The sequence below is a fragment of the Siphateles boraxobius genome, unplaced genomic scaffold (assembly GCF_051911475.1).
Source record: "Siphateles boraxobius isolate OS27281-9 unplaced genomic scaffold, OSU_SipBor_1 14, whole genome shotgun sequence".
Classification (NCBI taxonomy): Eukaryota; Metazoa; Chordata; class Actinopteri; order Cypriniformes; family Leuciscidae; genus Siphateles; species Siphateles boraxobius.
In genome coordinates this window covers 255,001-273,616 of record NW_027508744.1, presented here as the reverse complement: position 1 = coordinate 273,616, position 18,616 = coordinate 255,001, and the positions used below count along the sequence as shown (strand labels likewise).

At 41.4% G+C, this 18,616-nt stretch overlaps 1 protein-coding gene across 2 annotated transcripts in view; it reads right to left on the bottom strand.

Annotated features, from left to right (window-relative positions):
* The window catches only part of akap9 (A kinase (PRKA) anchor protein 9), a 134,001-nt gene that overhangs the window by 48,656 nt on the left and 66,729 nt on the right, over nt 1-18,616 (bottom strand). For both annotated transcript variants that reach the window (XM_077230145.1, XM_077230146.1), the window contains 4 exons: nt 12,739-12,951; nt 7,916-7,954; nt 3,202-3,434; nt 1,794-1,913 (listed from right to left, as the gene is read on the bottom strand). In XM_077230145.1, the coding sequence (XP_077086260.1) occupies nt 1,794-1,913; nt 3,202-3,434; nt 7,916-7,954; nt 12,739-12,951 (605 nt within the window). The remainder of the gene's footprint in view (nt 1-1,793; nt 1,914-3,201; nt 3,435-7,915; nt 7,955-12,738; nt 12,952-18,616) is intronic.

Here is an 18,616-nt window from a genome sequence, read left to right as displayed (position 1 = left end):
ATTACATGAAATCAATATAAAAAGGTTATTAAATACAAAAATGTCTGAAAAGTATAATCATGCATATGTATATAGTTATATATACTAAATATATTAGTTTCACCTTTTAATTTGAATGACTGAAATACATGAACTGTTGCACGATATTCTAATTTTTCAAGGTTCACCTGTATACATACACACACACACACACACAATGGTTTATTGGAAAAAAATGTACATACTTTCAGCGGTTTCCAATGAACAAATCAAACTAAAGTAATTGAAACAGCTCAACACAACAAATGTTTCAAGTGGTTTCCCTAAATTTAACTGAAAATGCAACTTTTAATGTCTTCTGCAGTCTCAAAATTATTCAACCCCCTGAATAGAATCCCTCACAATAGCACAAATCTGTCTTGTCTCACTATTCAAGGGCTTCATTAGTTGCAGCAGGCGTGCTTGAGCTAGAACACATGAAATATCTGAACTGGCGAGGTTTGTTGAGTGTCACGTTTGTCTGCATGTAAGAAATATGGCTAAATCAAAAGAATGGTCCAAGAAGAAAGACACAGTCACCTGTGGTGGGATTTAAAGACGGCGGTTGCAGCAGCAAAAGCAAGCAAAAGGGTGTTCTACTGAGTACTAAAGATGCTTGCCATGATGGGGTTGAATAATTTTGATACTGCATAAGTCATTAAAAGTCATTTGTTGTTAATAATTTTAATAATTGATTGTTTTTCCATGGTATCATGAAAAAAAAATTGCTTGCTTTGAAACAATATTCAAAACATTGCTAGTAAATTTCGCAATGAATTACAAGCAGACAGCAAGTAACACCGAGTAGAAAATCTAAAATAGTATATATACATTTGTTGTGTTGAGCTTTCAATTACTTTTGTTTGATTTGTTCAACCGCTGAAAGTCTGGACATTTTGCCAATAAACCTGATTTGCAATGGGGGGTGAATAATTTCGATTACAACTGTATATGGCATTTAAGCCATTGAAAAACCCATTGAATTACCACAGAAATACGTCATATTACGGAAATACAATTGACCCTTCGCAGGGAGCTTGATTGACAGGCGATCTGACCAATCATACTTCGCCATCCGCCATTTTGTCCGACAAAGCAGTCAGGAGAGTTAGTAGATTAACATGGGAGGATTTGAACTTGAAAAACTGAATATACTGAAGCCTTTCCGCGGTTAAAACAACATCCCTTCTTATGTTCATTCATGTTTATTTGATGCTATAAATGAACTAGAAGGAAGAGATGATCGGTTCACGAGCAGATTTAACTGAGGCTCTACAGCGATCTGTCCCGACACATTGAAGAGCCACAAAACAGTATTTATTTTTTACATTTCTTTTTAAAAATGACCAAATTTTAAAGGTGAGACTTTGTTTATTATGTTTAATATCAAAGTAACCGAAAAGTAACCTGGTCTGTCCTTTCTGTCAGCGTATTGTCAGTCTCCTCTCTGATCCGCAATGTATTTTTCACTGCGTGAGAACATGGTGTGTGCGTGAGAGCGGCGTAGCTTGTCGGACTTAGCGACAGTAACTAAGGGGGGCGGGTCTTTGCTAAGGGTCAATTGGTTACGATGAGTTTATGACTTTAAACTGACTATTTATTAAGACTGATTTGTATTCCTGCTGGTTTTTAGAGTTGCTCTGCTGTTCTGTGAGGTGCTGTGTGTGTTTGAGCTGATATCAGTCCGGCAGAGAGAACACAAGCTCATTGTCTGAGGACTAAAGGCGTGAGTGAAACTAGCTGGAGGCTTCAGGCCAAGCGATCGGGTGTCGTACCTCTCGGTCCCTGCGGTCACTTCCGGTTCCTGTTTTGGGCGGGTTCTTCAGCTGCTGCTCCAGGTTGTGAATCTCCAACTGAAAGACGTCGCGCTCGTGTTCCCTGTCCGCGGCTTGTTCCTGATAAGCAGAAGAGCACAAACACGTCACACTTGAGCCATTCGGATGATGTAACACTCTTAAGGTCCTGATGAAATCCAAGAGACGAACTGTTCAAAATCAGACAAAAACTTACAAAATGACAAAAACAAAGAAAAAAATATAAATATAAAAATAATAGCACATAACTAAACTTCAGAGAAAATATACAAAATGAAAGCTACTTAATGGTATAAAAATAATACTAAAAGAAATGCTTAATTGCCATGAAAATAATGGGAAAAAAATAATAGTGTCTGACCAACATGTGTTTTTCAATGGCTGGTTAGGAAAAAACCATCGACTGTAAATAAAATATGGGCGTAGTGTGAGTGACCTCGTAGTGTTTCTGTAGAGCATTTTTGAAGCCCAAAGTGGGCGGAGCCGGCCGTCGCCATCTTGGCAGTGACACTCCCGGATAAACGAACATGTGCAGCGAGGCGGATTAGCCGAGGTGACGTGACGCTAAAACACAGCAGACAAACCGCTAGTAGTGACATCAGCGGCAATCCACCTGTCACTCAAGTGGCCACGCCCTTAATTATGCACAACTTTTAAGGCTTAATATAATTTAAACGGATGAGTTATAAAAAAATTCACCCCCTCACAGTCGTTATGAAGGGCAAAATTTGCTTTGTAAAAACGGATATTTCCGGTCCTTGATTCTGATTGGTTGAGCCGCGTTCGAAGCCGTTGTAAATTACTCAACAAACACACACCTGTGAGCGCATTACATCCGTGTTACTGCGCAACTGCCGTTTGTGATGCTTTGTTGCTGCATGTGTTGCTTGGCAACCTCTTTGGAACTACATTGCTTGGCGGAGGAATACATTTGTTATAACGTTATATTTTTTGTTGCTGGTGTTTATTTTATGAATAAAATAAATATTACAATGAATAACCGTTTTATAAAAGCAATAAGCCCCACGAAGGCGTGTTTTACAGTGAATTTAGAACAGCTCCGCGTCGTAGCTAACAACGCCCCTTAGCTGTTCTAAATTCACTGTAAAACACGCCTTCGCAGGGATTATTGCTTTATAATAGACCAAAACCACTTTTTGCACCAGGCTGTAAACATGTTTTTTTCTGCTGTAAAGTTGGGCATTTTAACATGCGGGTTTATGTGATTGAGTCTCTTTTGCAGCCGGTCTCTAGTGGTCAGTCGATGAACTGCAGTTTAACTCACTTCTGTGTTGATTCGAGAGAGACGGGAAGGTCGCCGCCTGGAAAAAACGTGTAATGAACGACATGATGAGGAAACCTGACTCACGTCCATGAACCTGCGGTTGTTCTCCAGCTGTTTCTCCAAGGCCTGGATCTGCTGACGCAGGTCGTTTCGCTCGGACCGGCTCGTGTCCTGGAGCTCCTGCACGCGCATCACCTGATCCTCAAGCTCCGCCTCCAGGTGCTTCACCTGCAGCTGCAGCTCCACACTCTCCTTCTGCGCCTGCCGCTGCACCTCCACCTTCTCCAGCATCAGCTTCTCCGTCTCCTCCAGCAGGTCTGAGGACACACACACACACACGTGAGGACACACACACACACGCTTAGGAGAGCGGTCGGGAGCGCTCGACCCGTGACAATAATGGAGCCGCTTCAGAGATTCATACACTGTTTTTAATTCAACGAATTAAAGAATTACCAGAGTTCTTCATAAAAGCTCTAAAGAGTTTATAAACTGAGCAATAGTTTTGATGGACTTTGATCAAAACAATTTTTTTACAAAATAAACTGTAAATCTCATAAAACTCGTCATGTTCCGATCATATTTAACCACAAAATCAAAAGAAACAAACTATTTAAATATTAGAAGAAAAAGTTAAATTAAAATCTTTTTAGAATTATTTTTTTTATGTTGCCTTTTCAACTTACTGAAATAAACAAGTTCAAGTTGAAGTACTACTTTTTACTATTTACTAAAACTAAGAGTGAAATAAAATGAAGGCTAAACAGAAAAAAAAACATAATAATAAAAATGACAAAAGCACAATTACTATAACAGACTAAAATTGAAACAGAAAAAAGCTACTTAAAAATATAAATAAATATCATGATGGTATAAAATGAATCCTTAAATAATACTGCTTAATTGCTATGAAAATAATTTTTAAAAAACAGAAGAAAATAGACGTTAAATTAAATAATTGTTTTTAGGGAAAATGTGCTTAATTGCAGTGTTGTTATTGCTGACTAAAACTAAAAATATGAAAAATTAAATATTAGAAAAAAATCTTACTTTAAAAAAACTTAGAAATGTTGCATTTGCAACTAAATAAAATAATAAAGTTGAAGTACTAAAATGGCTAAAACTAAGAAAAAAATTGGATGTATATATAAAAAAAAACCAGCAAAAAATGAATTAAAACGGAAACTGAGCATACAAAATTAAAGCTACTTGATGGTATACAAATAATACTAAAATAACACTGCTTAATTGCTAAATAATAATTTTAAAAGAATCAATCAATTTAATAACAAAAAAAGGCTTAATTTTCTTTATGCAAAATATAGTTTCATATTTTGTTCTTTTGATTTTGGCATGAAATATGAAGATGACATGTTTTATTAGTGAATGTTCTCTGCAGTTCTCCACTTTGGCATCCAACTGTATATGGCACATGGAAAGAAGACATTTCCCCGTTTCCCACAACCGTTCCCATTCCCGTTCGATCCAGGATCACATGATCAGGTCAGCAACCAGCGCACGAACCCACGGTGCAGGAGGACGGGGGATAAAAGTGCACAGGCAAAAAAGAAAGGAAAAGGAAAAAGAAACGTGTCCCTCATTGAACAGCCATCAGTCCAGTGCAGACACACAGTTTATCGAGTTTAATCAAGTTAAATTGGGTATTGAAAATAAAAGCACACTGCCGTTCAAAAGTTTGGATCTGTAAGATTTCTGGAAGTTGCATTTATTTGATTAAAAATAAAAATAACAACTGTAATATTGTGAAATATTTTTCCAATGTAAATCAGCTGTTTTCTATGTGAATATACAGTAAAGTGTAATTTATTCCTGTGATCAAAGCTGAATTTTCAGCATCATTACTCCAGTCTTCAGTGTCACATGATCCTTCAGAAATCACTATAATATGATGATTTGATGATCAAGAAACATTTATGATTATTATCAGTGTTGAAAACAGTTGTGTACAATTGTTTTTTCAGGATTCTTTGGGGAATAGAAAGTTCTATTTAATTCATTTGAATTAGAATCTTTTGTAACATTATAAAATATTTATTGTCACTTTTTCAACACTGATAATAATCATAAATGTTTCTTGAGCATCAAATCATCATATTATAGTGATTTCTGAAGGATCATGTGACACAGAAGACTGGAGTAATGATGCTGAAAATTCAGCTTTGATCACAGGAATAAATTACACTTTACTATATATTCACATAGAAAACAGCTGATTTACATTGAAATAATATTTCACAATATTACAGGGTTTTTTTTTTTTTGTATTTTTAATCAAATAAATGCAGCCTCGGTGAGCAGAAGAGACTTCTTTAAAAAACATAAAAAATCGTACCGACCCCAAACTTTTGAACGGCAGTGTATATATCCAGGTGCTGGACATATAATTAGAATATCATCAAAAAGTTGATTTATTTCAGTAATTCCATTCAAAAAGTGAAATTTCGATATTATATTCATTCATTACACACAGACTGATACATTTCAAGTGTTCATTCCTTTTAATTTTGATGATTATAACTGACAACTAATGAAAACCCCAAAATCAGTATCTCAGAAAATTTGAATATTGTGAAAAGGTTCAATATTGAAGACACCTGGTGCCACACTCTAATCAGCTAATTAACTCAAAACACCTGCAAAAGCCTTTAAATGGTCTCTCAGTCTAGTTCTGTAGGCTACACAATCATGGGGAAGACTGCGGACCTGACAGCTGTCCAAAAGACGGCCATTGACATCTTGCACAAGGAGGGCAAGACACAAAAGGTCATTGCTTAAGAGGCTGGCTGTTCACAGAGCTCTGTGTCCAAGCACATTAATAGAGAGGCGAAGGGAAGGAAAAGATGTGGTAGAAAAAAGTGTACAAGCAATAGGGATAACCGCACCCTGGAGAGGATTGTGTAACAAAACCCATTCAAAAATGTGGGCGAGATTCACAAAAAGTGGACTGCAGCTGGAGTCAGTGCTTCAAGAACCACCACGCACAGACGTATGCAAGACATGGGTTTCAGCTGTCGCATTCCTTGTGTCAAGCCACTCTTGAACAAGACACAGCGTCAGAAGCGTCTCGCCTGGGCTAAAGACAAAAAGGACTGGACTGCTGCTGAGTGGTCCAAAGTTATTTTTTCTGAGGAAAGTAAATTTTGCATTTCCTTTGGAAATCAAGGTCCCAGAGTCTGGAGGAAGAGAGGAGAGGCACAGAATCCACGTTGCTTGAAGTCCAGTGTAAAATTTCCACAGTCAGTGATGGTTTGGGGTACCATGTCATCTGCTGGTGTTGGTCCACTGTGTTTTCTGAGGTTCAAGGTCAACGCAGCAGTCTACCAGGAAGTTTTAGAGCACTTCATGCTTCCTGCTGCTGAATAACTTTATGGAGATGCAGATTTCATTTTCCAACAGGACTTGGCACCTGCACACAGTGCCAAAGCTACCAGTACCTGGTTTAAGGACCATGGTATCCCTGTTCTTAATTGGCCAGCAAACTGGCCTGACCTCTACCCTTATAGAAATTCTATGGGGTACTGTGTAGAGGAAGATGCGATACGCCAGACCCAACAATGCAGAAGAGCTGAAGGCCACTATCAGAGCAACCTGGGCTCTCATAACACCTGAGCAGTGCCACAGACTGATCGACTCCATGCCACGCCGCATCGCTGCAGTAATTCAGGCAAAAGGAGCCCCAACTAAGTATTGAGTGCTGTACATGCTCATACTTTTCATGTTCATACTTTTCAGTTGTACAACATTTCTAAAAATCCTTTTTTTGTATTGGTCTTAAGTAATATTCTAATTTTCGGAGATACTGAATTTGGGATTTTCATTAGTTGTTAGTTTTAATCATCGCAATTAAATGAAATAAACATTTGAAATGTATCAGTCTGTGTAAAGAATGAATATAATATCCAAATTTAACTTTTTGAATGGAATTACTGAAATAAATCAACTTTTTGATGATATTCTAATTATATGACCAGCACCTGTATATATAATTATAATTATATTAGTGTTTATTTTGTTTTATTATAAATTATTATAAAAAAAAACTTTTTCGGTGAACTATACTATTCCATCCATAATCCTGTAGTGAAGTTGTTGTTGCACATGTTGAGACGGCTGTTCAATCAGGAGTCACACCAGATACACCTGTTAGCGCCAGTTAACAACCATGCTAGTGTTTCAGCAGTCAGTGTGTGGGATGTTAAAGCCATCGAGGCAGCGGTTAGTCAGTGTGTGGGATGTTAAAGCCATCGAGGCAGCGGTTAGTCAGTGTGTGGGATGTTAAAGCCATCGAGGCAGCGGTTAGTCAGTGTGTGTGATGTTAAAGCCATCGAGGCAGCGGTTAGTCAGTGTGTGTGATGTTAAAGCCATCGAGGCAGCGGTTAGTCAGTGTGTGTGATGTTAAAGCCATCGAGGCAGCGGTTAGTCAGTGTGTGTGATGTTAAAGCCATCGAGGCAGCGGTTAGTCAGTGTGTGTGATGTTAAAGCCATCGAGGCAGCGGTTAGTCAGTGTGTGTGATGTTAAAGCCATCGAGGCAGCGGTTAGTCAGTGTGTGTGATGTTAAAGCCATCGAGGCAGCGGTTAGTCAGTGTGTGTGATGTTAAAGCCATCGAGGCAGCGGTTAGTCAGTGTGTGTGATGTTAAAGCCATCGAGGCAGCGGTTAGTCGATCAGCCGGAGCCCAAAGCAAGCAAAGCTCCAGTTACTGGTGTATCGATCAGAGACGTGCCGGCCATGCAGCTTGTGAACACACACACACACACACACACACACACACACACACCTGCTTCAGGTGCTGCGTCAAGAGCAGCCTCAACTAGTCCTGAGGAAAGAGAGAGTGAAAACAACACGTTCATCATGCAAATACAGGAGAAAAGAGGGCAGAACATGAAGACGTGACAGCATCGGTTAGAAGCGTCTTCTGCGGGGGTTTGGCACTTCATACACACTCTCGTTCTGAGGCCTGATCACACCTGAGCTGATCACACCCACAGAGATCTGGAGACATTCCACACGTGAGCGAAAGAAAGGCGTGTTTTAATACATTGGTGTGTGTGTGTGTGTGTGTGTGTGGGGGGGGGGGGGGTGCTTGATTGCAGGGTTGTTATATTTAGCTAAAATTAAAATTATAAAAAATTGTGGTAACACTTATTTTACAGTGTAAAACTATAAATTATGCATAATTAAATGCAAATAACCCTCAACCAAACCCTAATCCTAATAATATAGTAAGTAGTTCATATTACGCAGTACTTAAATTCAAAATTACAGTGTAACAATGACATCTAATGAAGTGTAACCAGTTTTTTAGTTAATTGAATTAAATTAGATGAAAAACGTACACTTAAAAAGTTTTAAGTTTAACTACATTCAAAATCAGAATTTGTATTACTTTAATACATTTTTCATAGTTATTTTATAACTGAACCTAAAAAAAAATGTTGTTACTTGAAATAAAATAAACATAATAATAAATAAATTAAATGTAAAAAAACCTTTAACTTATTTTATTTTAGCTAGTTGCCAACGAAACATTTTCCATTTTTATTTAGTTTAGTTTAACTTGTACTAAAATAACTAAAACTGATCTTAAAATTAATAAAAACTATAAAGACATAAAAAAAAAGCTTATACAAATGACAAAAACAACAAAATTACTACTTTAACTGAGGTTAAAATGAAAACAGAAAAAATAATCCATAAAATCTAATATACTGTTCGGATCGCCACTAGCATTGCGTAATTTAGCATCTTGTCATGGTGAAGATTCATGTTCAGTGTGAAAAGGCCTTGAGAGTGAATACTGATACAACCTATAAAGAAATAAATCACAAGTTAATCATACTCTGAATTTACCCATCAACCCCTTCAGCTTCAGTGTTCATCACTGTAGTGTTGTCAAGTCGAAACTGAAACATTAAAAATGTGAGGCTTTGAGCGCTGTTGAATCATAAACACCTCTGATTGGCCGTTGAGTTCACGAGCTCATCGGATATGTCTGTGATTGGTTACAATGATTGGCTTCAGCGAGTGCTTACACACACTCACACACACGCGCGAGTGTTTGAGAACAGGACCGGTCCGCTGATAGACGCTTCTTGTGCTTTCAAACGCTGATCATTGTAGCCAATCACAGACATGTCCGATGAGCTCGTGAACACAACAGCCAATCAGAGGGGTTTATGATTCAGCTCAACAGTGCTCAAAGCCTCACATTTTTAACATTTCAGTATCAACTTGGGTTGTGTGTTGAGCGTCACGTCACGCGTTTCACGCATGTAACATCAGCGAGTGTACGTTGAGCGTGACATATGTAACGTCAGCGAGTGTGTGTTGAGCGTGACATATGTAACGTCAGCGAGTGTACGTTGAGCGTGACATATGTAACGTCAGCGAGTGTGTGTTGAGAGTTACATATGTAACGTCAGCGAGTGTGTGTTGAGCGTGACATGTAACGTCAGCGAGTGTGTGTTGAGCGTGACATATGTAACGTCAGCGAGTGTGTGTTGAGCGTGACATGTAACGTCAGCGGGTGTGTTGAGCGTGACATATGTAACGTCAGCGAGTGTGTGTTGAGCGTGACATATGTAACGTCAGCGAGTGTGTGTTGAGCGTGACGTATGTAACGTCAGCGAGTGTGTGTTGAGCGTGACGTATGTAACGTCAGCGAGTGTGTGTTGAGCGTGACATGTAACGTCAGCGAGTGTGTGTTGAGCGTCAGCGAGTGTGTGTTGAGCGTGACATGTAACGTCAGCGGGTGTGTTGAGCGTGACATATGTAACGTCAGCGAGTGTGTGTTGAGCGTGACGTATGTAACGTCAGCGAGTGTGTGTTGAGCGTGACGTATGTAACGTCAGCAATTGTGTGTTGAGCGTGACATGTAACGTCAGCGAGTGTGTGTTGAGCGTCAGCGAGTGTGTTTTGAGCGTGACGCATGTAACATCAGCGAGTGTGTGTTGAGCGTGACATGTATCGTCAGCGAGTGTGTGTTGAGCGTGACATGTAACGTCAGCGAGTGTGTGTTGAGCGTGACATGTAACGTCAGCGGGTGTGTGTTGAGCGTGACATGTAACGTCAGCGAGTGTGTGTTGAGCGGGACGTATGTAATGTCAGCTAGTGTGTGTTGAGCGTGACATGTATCGTCAGCGAGTGTGTGTTGAGCGTGACATGTAACGTCAGCGAGTGTGTGTTGAGCGTGACATGTATCGTCAGCGAGTGTGTGTTGAGCGTGACATGTAACGTCAGCGAGTGTGTGTTGAGCGTGACATGTAACGTCAGCGAGTGTGTGTTGAGCGGGACGTATGTAATGTCAGCTAGTGTGTGTTGAGCGTGACATATGTAACATCAGCGAGTGTACGTTGAGTGTGACATGTATCGTCAGCTAGTGTGTGTTGAGCGTGACATGTAACGTCAGCGAGTGTGTGTTGAGCGTGACATGTAACGTCAGCGAGTGTGTGTTGAGCGTGACATGTAACGTCAGCGAGTGTGTGTTGAGCGGGACGTATGTAACGTCAGCTAGTGTGTGTTGAGCATGACATATGTAACGTCAGCTAGTGTGTGTTGAGCGTGACATATGTATCGTCAGCGAGTGTGTGTTGAGCGTGACATGTAACGTCAGAGAGTGTGTGTTGAGCGTGACATGTAACGTCAGCGGGTGTGTGTTGAGCGGGACGTATGTAACGTCAGCGAGTGTACGTTGAGTGTGACATGTATCGTCAGCGGGTGTGTGTTGAGTGTGACATGTATCGTCAGTGGGTGTGTGTTGAGCGGGACGTATGTAACGTCAGCGAGTGTGTGTTGAGCGGGACGTATGTAACGTCAGCTAGTGTGTGTTGAGCATGACATATGTAACGTCAGCTAGTGTGTGTTGAGCGTGACATATGTATCGTCAGCGAGTGTGTGTTGAGCGTGACATGTATCGTCAGCGAGTGTGTGTTGAGCGTGACATGTAACGTCAGCGAGTGTGTGTTGAGCGTGACATGTAACGTCAGCGGGTGTGTGTTGAGCGTGACATGTAACGTCAGCGAGTGTGTGTTGAGCGGGACGTATGTAATGTCAGCTAGTGTGTGTTGAGCGTGACATGTATCGTCAGCGAGTGTGTGTTGAGCGTGACATGTAACGTCAGCGAGTGTGTGTTGAGCGTGACATGTATCGTCAGCGAGTGTGTGTTGAGCGTGACATGTAACGTCAGCGAGTGTGTGTTGAGCGTGACATGTAACGTCAGCGAGTGTGTGTTGAGCGGGACGTATGTAATGTCAGCTAGTGTGTGTTGAGCGTGACATATGTAACATCAGCGAGTGTACGTTGAGTGTGACATGTATCGTCAGCTAGTGTGTGTTGAGCGTGACATGTAACGTCAGCGAGTGTGTGTTGAGCGTGACATGTAACGTCAGCGAGTGTGTGTTGAGCGTGACATGTAACGTCAGCGAGTGTGTGTTGAGCGGGACGTATGTAACGTCAGCTAGTGTGTGTTGAGCATGACATATGTAACGTCAGCTAGTGTGTGTTGAGCGTGACATATGTATCGTCAGCGAGTGTGTGTTGAGCGTGACATGTAACGTCAGAGAGTGTGTGTTGAGCGTGACATGTAACGTCAGCGGGTGTGTGTTGAGCGGGACGTATGTAACGTCAGCGAGTGTACGTTGAGTGTGACATGTATCGTCAGCGGGTGTGTGTTGAGTGTGACATGTATCGTCAGTGGGTGTGTGTTGAGCGGGACGTATGTAACGTCAGCGAGTGTGTGTTGAGCGGGACGTATGTAACGTCAGCTAGTGTGTGTTGAGCATGACATATGTAACGTCAGCTAGTGTGTGTTGAGCGTGACATATGTATCGTCAGCGAGTGTGTGTTGAGCGTGACATGTATCGTCAGCGAGTGTGTGTTGAGCGTGACATGTAACGTCAGCGAGTGTGTGTTGAGCGTGACATGTATCGTCAGCTAGTGTGTGTTGAGCGTGACATATGTATCGTCAGCGAGTGTGTGTTGAGCGTGACATGTAACGTCAGCGAGTGTGCGTTGAGCGTGACATATGTAACGTCAGCGAGTGTGCGTTGAGCGTGACATATGTATCGTCAGCGAGTGTGTGTTGAGCGTGACATGTAACGTCAGCGAGTGTGCGTTGAGCGTGACATATGTAACGTCAGCGAGTGTGCGTTGAGCGTGACATATGTATCGTCAGCGAGTGTGTGTTGAGCGTGACATATGTATCGTCAACGAGTGTGTGTTGAGCGTGACATATGTATCGTCAGCGAGTGTGTGTTGAGCGTGACATATGTATCGTCAGCGAGTGTGTGTTGAGCGTGACATATGTATCGTCAGCGAGTGTGTGTTGAGCGTGACATATGTATCGTCAGCGAGTGTGTGTTGAGCGTGACATGTAACGTCAGCGAGTGTGTGTTGAGCGTGACATGTATCGTCAGCTAGTGTGTGTTGAGCGTGACATATGTATCGTCAGCGAGTGTGTGTTGAGCGTGACATGTAACGTCAGCGAGTGTGCGTTGAGCGTGACATGTAACGTCAGCGAGTGTGTGTTGAGCGTGACGTCTCGTCAGCGAGTGTGTGTTGAGCGTGACATGTAACGTCAGCGAGTGTGTGTTGGTGACGTACGCAGCTCTGGGGCCCCGGCCCCGTCTCTCAGCGCCTCCTGCTGGCGGGACAAGAGCTGACGCTGGTCCTGGATCTGCTGGCGCTCCTCCTCCAGTTCCCTCAGTCTGAGGCCCGTCACACACAACTCCTGCTCCAGCTGAAGCTGCAGATCGACCCGCTCGCGCAACTGCTGCTCCAGAGCCTCCCGCTCGCCGCTGTAGCTGTCAATCACTCCTGGCACACACACACACACACACACACATCAGTCGATCAGCTACTGTCATGATTACACAGTTACAGCATTTACAGATTGCGGTGGTTTAGGACACACTCAGAAACACTCTCTCTCTCACACACACACACACACTCTCATACACTTACCAGCTGGTTTACAGCTATCATGATAAGGTTACAGCATTTACAGATTGCGGTGGTTTAGGACACACCCAGAAACACTCTCTCACAAACACAAACACACACACACACACAGCTGATAAAAAAATCTCTAAAAATAAATCTTCCAAAGTAAAATACAACACACACAGATTTGCATGTGGGATGAAGGACAGACAAGAGAAACTCCAGCTGAATGAAACACCACACAGATTTGAAAAAAGGCCACACACACACACACACACGTCAGGCTCTATTTGGTTAACAGGGTCTGAACTCGACGACAATGCATTTCTGCCCTGAATCAGTTACAGATCACTGATTCTCACTGCAGGAAAAATATGAATCAACATTCTTTCAACTCCACCATTAACATCTTTAAGTGTGTTAAACAACTTTTATGAGGAAAACAAAAATTGAAGGACGAGACTTGGAACTTCTGAAATCCATTCGGGACAAACTTATTTCCAGCTAGTTTTACAGTCACTAGTGAAGCTCACGGTGGAGAAAAGCTTGAGTTTCGCAGTGTTTAATAACACACACACACACACACACACACACACACACACACACACACACACACACACACACACAAACACAAACACACACACACACACACACATACACATACACAGAGAGTTCGTCACTCTTCAGACACAGGAATGCACTAGTAACTCATGAATATTTAACAACACAGATCTGACACTCTTTAAGGTAATTTACAAATGAAATGAGGCCGCGGTGAGCGATCAGACTAACAAAAGAGCTTCACACACACATGTAAGAACAAAGTTTGCTGTATTTGGACAGAATCAGCAGCCGCTTCAGACTTACAGGCAGAATAATATAACACACACACACTCACAGTTCAGACATGCAGGCAGAATAATATAATACACACACACACACAGACACAGACACACAGACACACAGACACAGACACACACACACACACAGACACACACACACACACACACACACACACAGACACACCCAGTAAAGAAAATAAAAAAAGTAAAAGATGATCAGACAGACGAGAACAGGGATGTTTGCAGACGATCTCGTTTAAACTCAAACACCGGCTCATTCGTGTGAGAGATTAAGAGGTTTATTAAAAATTGAGGTCAAGACAATTTAAAGCATTAAAACTATTAAAGACTAATTTCAGTAGAACACGCCGCACCTAAACGAACCCCATCACACTAACGATCCCGACACCGCGGCGTCCATAGCGGTTCCTGAACCGATAATATTACAGCAGAAGAGAGGAAACCATGAGAGCTGGAAATGCAGTCGTTAAAACACTCCTCGTTTAATATGAGCTCGTTTTCCTGTTTTCATTTTTCTGCATTCCGATTTTTTTATTTTTCTGTTAAATTTTTCTGGATGGTTAAATAAAACTGTATAAATCAAAAAGCATGTGTAATTAATTGAAATAATAAAACTTGTTCAATTTAACAGCAAATTATTTACAGTTTAACAAAAATTACATTCTCAATATTTTTTTTGTTTTCGAAATTTTTATTTTAGCAATTTCTGCGCTTTTCCATTTTATTTGGTCCACATTCCATTTTAATGGTTTAATCAAAAACACATCTAATGAATTGAATTCATACAAACAACTTAATTTATGAGTTTGTATACAATAACAGTGCTGTTTTTATAAATAGAAATTCTGTGATGATGTGTATTTAAATTTGTCTGGTAATCAAATGAAGGCTTTAAACCACATTTAATATTTAGGTATTGAGGTAAATAAGTAAATACTAAATAATTAATGTGCAATATTCTTTGCTGCTATTTATTGCACCATAATAATTCTAAATAATGTAAATATTGTACATACCCACACACCACAATTTTTTCTTTATATTTATACTTTTATATTATATACTCTTTATCTATCTACTTTTTATTACTATTATTTTCCTTATGCCTCGACAGATGTGCAATTGTGACACAGAATTTCCCCTCGGGGATCAATAAATATTTCTGATTCTGATAAACATTAATTTATCTTTTATTCAAATTAAAATTAAACAAGCCCTTTAAATGTTTGCCAAACAGGTGCTAAACTACAGAGGTTTACTGTTAAAATTATAAATCAATTAATAAATTATAAAAATAAGTTAATACAATTATTTTATCGCAGTTTTTTGAAGTCAAACCAAATTTTTATTTGACGGGTTGTCGTGTAGAGCTTCTTCTGTGATGAGAGTTTCTCTCAAATGAAATGTTGCAAAAGTGAGAATATTAAACCGCAAAACAACTATTTATATATGAATCCTGGATGTTCTGGTGTCTTAAATTTGGAAATTTTTAATTTTTTGAAACTCGATGGTATCTAGGCAATTCGGCTGGTGCCTAAAAGTATTGAGCCCTGAACACCACTCCTGCTTTAAGCTGAAAACAGCCAAGCAACAGATGACTGAAACATCACAAGTGTTTAATGACAGATTAATGACATCACAGCAAACATCACGCTGGAAAAACACTCTACACAATCCGTCACACACACATGTGATCATGTGACCTGCGATCGCACGGTGTTGTGAAATGACTATGGTAAACATTTAGTCGTAAACAGAAACGAGAGACAGTCTAAAGCTCCGGCAAGCGTTTACGATCGGCCAGTTTCCACCGAACACAAAGGAAATGAGTAAAACAAAAGAGTGTAACCATGACAACGCACTGATGATGATGGTCTGTTTGAAACATCTCTGAATGTCCAGCTGTTGGGGTGTGTGTGTGTGTGTGTGTGTGTGTTTGCTGAAGTACCAGCCAGTGCTGTCACAAACAAACAGACACACACACACACACACACACCAACTAATCAACCAACTGTCCTGATCTTCTTGGGAAGAGAAAACTGACCCTTATTTTACACACAGTGAGAGTAGAGCAGCTTCACACTGACTGTAAGGGTTATGATACACACTGTGTACACACAAACACAGCACACCTCTTTCACACACTCACCTTCTACCAACACACACGGATCCTCTTCACATCCTCAAATACACACTCTCACACACACACACACACACACCTTCAGCCCTGTGCAGCTCCAGTGCCAGTTGTTCTCTCGCTCTGTTCTCCTCACACACACACACACACACACACACTCTCACACACACACCTTCAGCCCTGTGCAGCTTTAGTGCCAGTTGTTCTCTCGCTCTGTTCTCCTCTCACACACACACACACACACACACACACACACACACACACACACACACACACACACACACACACACACACACACACACACACACACACACACACACACACACACACACACACACCTTCAGCCCTGTGCAGCTCCAGTGCCAGTTGTTCTCTCGCTCTGTTCTCCTCACACACACACACACACACTCTCACACACACACCTTCAGCCCTGTGCAGCTTTAGTGCCAGTTGTTCTCTCGCTCTGTTCTCCTCTCACACACACACACACACACACACACACACACACACACACACACACACACACACACACCTTCAGCCCTGTGCAGCTCCAGTGCCAGTTGTTCTCTCGCTCTGTTCTCCTCACACACACACACACACACTCTCACACACACACCTTCAGCCCTGTGCAGCTCCAGTGCCAGTTGTTCTCTCGCTCTGTTCTCCTCACACACACACACACACACACACACTCTCACACACACACCTTCAGCCCTGTGCAGCTTTAGTGCCAGTTGTTCTCTCGCTCTGTTCTCCTCTCACACACACACACACACACACACACACACACACACACACACACACACACACACCTTCAGCCCTGTGCAGCTCCAGTGCCAGTTGTTCTCTCGCTCTGTTCTCCTCACACACACACACACACACTCTCACACACACACCTTCAGCCCTGTGCAGCTTTAGTGCCAGTTGTTCTCTCGCTCTGTTCTCCTCTCACACACACACACACACACACACACACACACACACACACACACACACACACACACACACACACACACACACACACACACACACACACACACACACACACACACACACACACACACACACACACACACACACACACACACACACACACCTTCAGCCCTGTGCAGCTCCAGTGCCAGTTGTTCTCTCGCTCTGTTCTCCTCACACACACACACACACACTCTCACACACACACCTTCAGCCCTGTGCAGCTTTAGTGCCAGTTGTTCTCTCGCTCTGTTCTCCTCTCACACACACACACACACACACACACACACACACACACACACACACACACACACACACACACACACACACACACACACACACACACACACACACACACACACACACACACACACACACACACACACACACACACACACACACACACCTTCAGCCCTGTGCAGCTCCAGTGCCAGTTGTTCTCTCGCTCTGTTCTCCTCACACACACACACACACACACACACAGTGGCGCCACCAGCGGGCGACTCCTGGCCACCCCACTGGCCACCCCAATGACCAGTATAAATTTTAGTAGAATCAGTTATGCATTTCATAAATAAGTCAAAAATATTCTTTAGTAAAAGAAGACGGGGAATTATGTGTCGTGACGTGCTTTTTAAGTGCCAAATGGTTACAGTATATTGTTACAGCAGCTTTTTGATGTGTCTTTGCCACGTTTTGACAAGCAGGGATGCAAACAGCGCGCTTTTCGGCGCCTCCCGCTTTTTTCACGTCAGTTTGGGTGACAAAGTCATCTGAAGTCATTCCACGGATTAATGTGAGGGACAGAAGTCTACTTACATCATTAAAGTAGGAAACTCGTTTTCCCTCCTCTGCGGCTGTCAGTCATTCTCCATTCATATTCAAACAGCGCGCGCGCCTCTTGGATGCACGGTAAAACTCTCTCCAATATGATATATTCACATTATAATGCATGATCTGTAGATAAAAGGCTGTACATTTGCATAAAATTACTTTATTTTGGTGGAGTTTGTTGCTGCTGTTTTTAAACGACTCACTACCGTGTGCTTGTTGGACTATGAATTGGCATCAAACGCACAATAACTGGAATTTAAAACTTTGAAACAAAGGAACAAATCGCACTAGGATTTGTGCGCTCGACATTTCTTCGCTTTCTGACGTGAACTTTTAAATGCGCACTTATGCAGCGCAGCGCTGAAGTAATGTAGCCTACTATTATTGTAAAGTGTTACCCATCATTTCTGCCCCCGCGAATCCCACGATGCGCATACACGCTGTGTGCGCTCTGTTTTTCATGTTATCATGGGTTTGCGCACTGGAATATTATTAAAAGCCAATATATTTCGTTATACCTAGCCTGCTCAATACATTTAAAATAAGCATAATTTAATTGTATATTATTTCTTTGTAGTGTAGGGTATATATGCAATTCTGAATTCTTGACATTAATAGCCTATATAAATATAAAATTGTGAAATGTATGATTGCCTGATTGAATTTAATAAGATAACTAATAGTAATTTGTTTTTATTAACATATTTAGATTTTATAAAATCACTGTGCAGAT